This window comes from Callionymus lyra, chromosome 16, assembly GCF_982586985.1.
Source record: "Callionymus lyra chromosome 16, fCalLyr1.hap1.1, whole genome shotgun sequence".
Taxonomy (NCBI): Eukaryota; Metazoa; Chordata; class Actinopteri; order Syngnathiformes; family Callionymidae; genus Callionymus; species Callionymus lyra.
Window position 1 is genome coordinate 19,383,589 of NC_141833.1, and position 1,363 is coordinate 19,384,951.

Genomic DNA, 1,363 nt, shown 5'->3' on the forward strand with positions numbered 1-1,363 from the left:
TCAAGAGGGTTTGAGATAATTATAAAGGGAGCCTAGTCCGCCTTGCAGGACCTCTTGGATGGGCTTGAGGAGCGGGTTGTGAACGATATGCAGGCCCTTGTCCATAGGGTGGCACGCCAGCTTCCTGAGCCCGATGAGCAGATACATTTCCACCGGAACGTTCTGAAGGTCGTTGAAGTCCACGTTCAGCAGCTCCAGAGACTGCAGGAAGCAGAGGGTCTTGGGCAGCGTGTGGAGACTGTTGCCCTCCACGATGAGGATCTTGAGGTTGACCAGGTCTTGGATCTGGTCGGCGATGGTCTCCAGGCGGTTGCAGGCCAGGTGCAGGAAGACCAGAGCCTTCATGCTGTAGACGCAGGTGGGGATGTGGACGATGCGGTTGTGGCTGAGATTGAGTTTGCTCAGGTTCTGCATCAGCGCCAAGCTGCCCGGGAGGCCCGTGATCTGGTTGTTGGCCAGGCTCAGGACCTCCAGGCAGGTGCACGAGCCCAGCTCCTCGGGCACCTCGCTGAGGCGGTTCCGACAGGCGAAGAGCACTCGCAGCTTCTTGAGGCGCCCGATCTCGGGGGGGAGGCTGGTGAGGTTGTTGCCCCACAGGTTCAGGACCACGAGGTTGTCGAGGGCGCTCAGGAGAGGAGGCAGAGAACACAAGCAGTTCATGGACAAGTTTAGCTTCTGCAGCTCCCGGAGCTGCCACAGCTCCACGGGGGCATCGTCCAGACCACGCATGGCCAGGCTCAGGGTGCTGTAGCCGAAGTGCACCGAGGTCTGCCTGCGGATCCTCTCGGCCGCGTTGGAGTTGGTGGGCTCGTCCCTGATGCTCTTCCTCCTCTGGTCGTTGAGGTCCTTGCCGGACAGGTGGGACTGCCTCCCGCCCATGCTCCCGGTGGGCGAGGATCAACCAAAGCAGCGGGACGAGGAGCCGACGGGTTCCGCCGTCATCTCTACAGTAGAAGTTCCTGATGATGTTTTTTTGGCAGCGGCGGTCTGGTCCTGGACCGGGTCCTGGACCGGCTCGTGTCACGGCGGCGGAGATATGGCCGCTGCAGACGAGTCGCCCGTCGTACTGGGTTTCAGTTCCCAGCTGGCCCTGTCACTTTGCAGGTCCACAGATAGAACCCACCGACCCCCCCCCCCACACACACACACACACACACACACACACACACACACACACACACTAACACACACACACACACACACACACACACACACACAGAAGTGAAACTCTAGAAGAAAATATCTTGTTTTTCTATTTGTCTGGGATGTTGTGTTACAAAAATAAATGTTGCATTTTGTTAACAAATTAAAAAAATTGAATTATTATTCAATAATTCAATTTTTTTTACACAACATTTATTTT

At 56.3% G+C, this 1,363-nt stretch overlaps 1 protein-coding gene across 1 annotated transcript; it reads right to left on the reverse strand.

The window, feature by feature from the left end:
• Positions 1 to 879, reverse strand: LOC148064091 (uncharacterized). Its single transcript, XM_087811362.1, has one exon. The coding sequence runs from the start codon at positions 877 to 879 to the stop codon at positions 1 to 3; it is 879 nt and encodes a 292-aa protein (XP_087667488.1).
• Between the last annotated feature and the right edge of the window lie 484 nt (positions 880 to 1,363).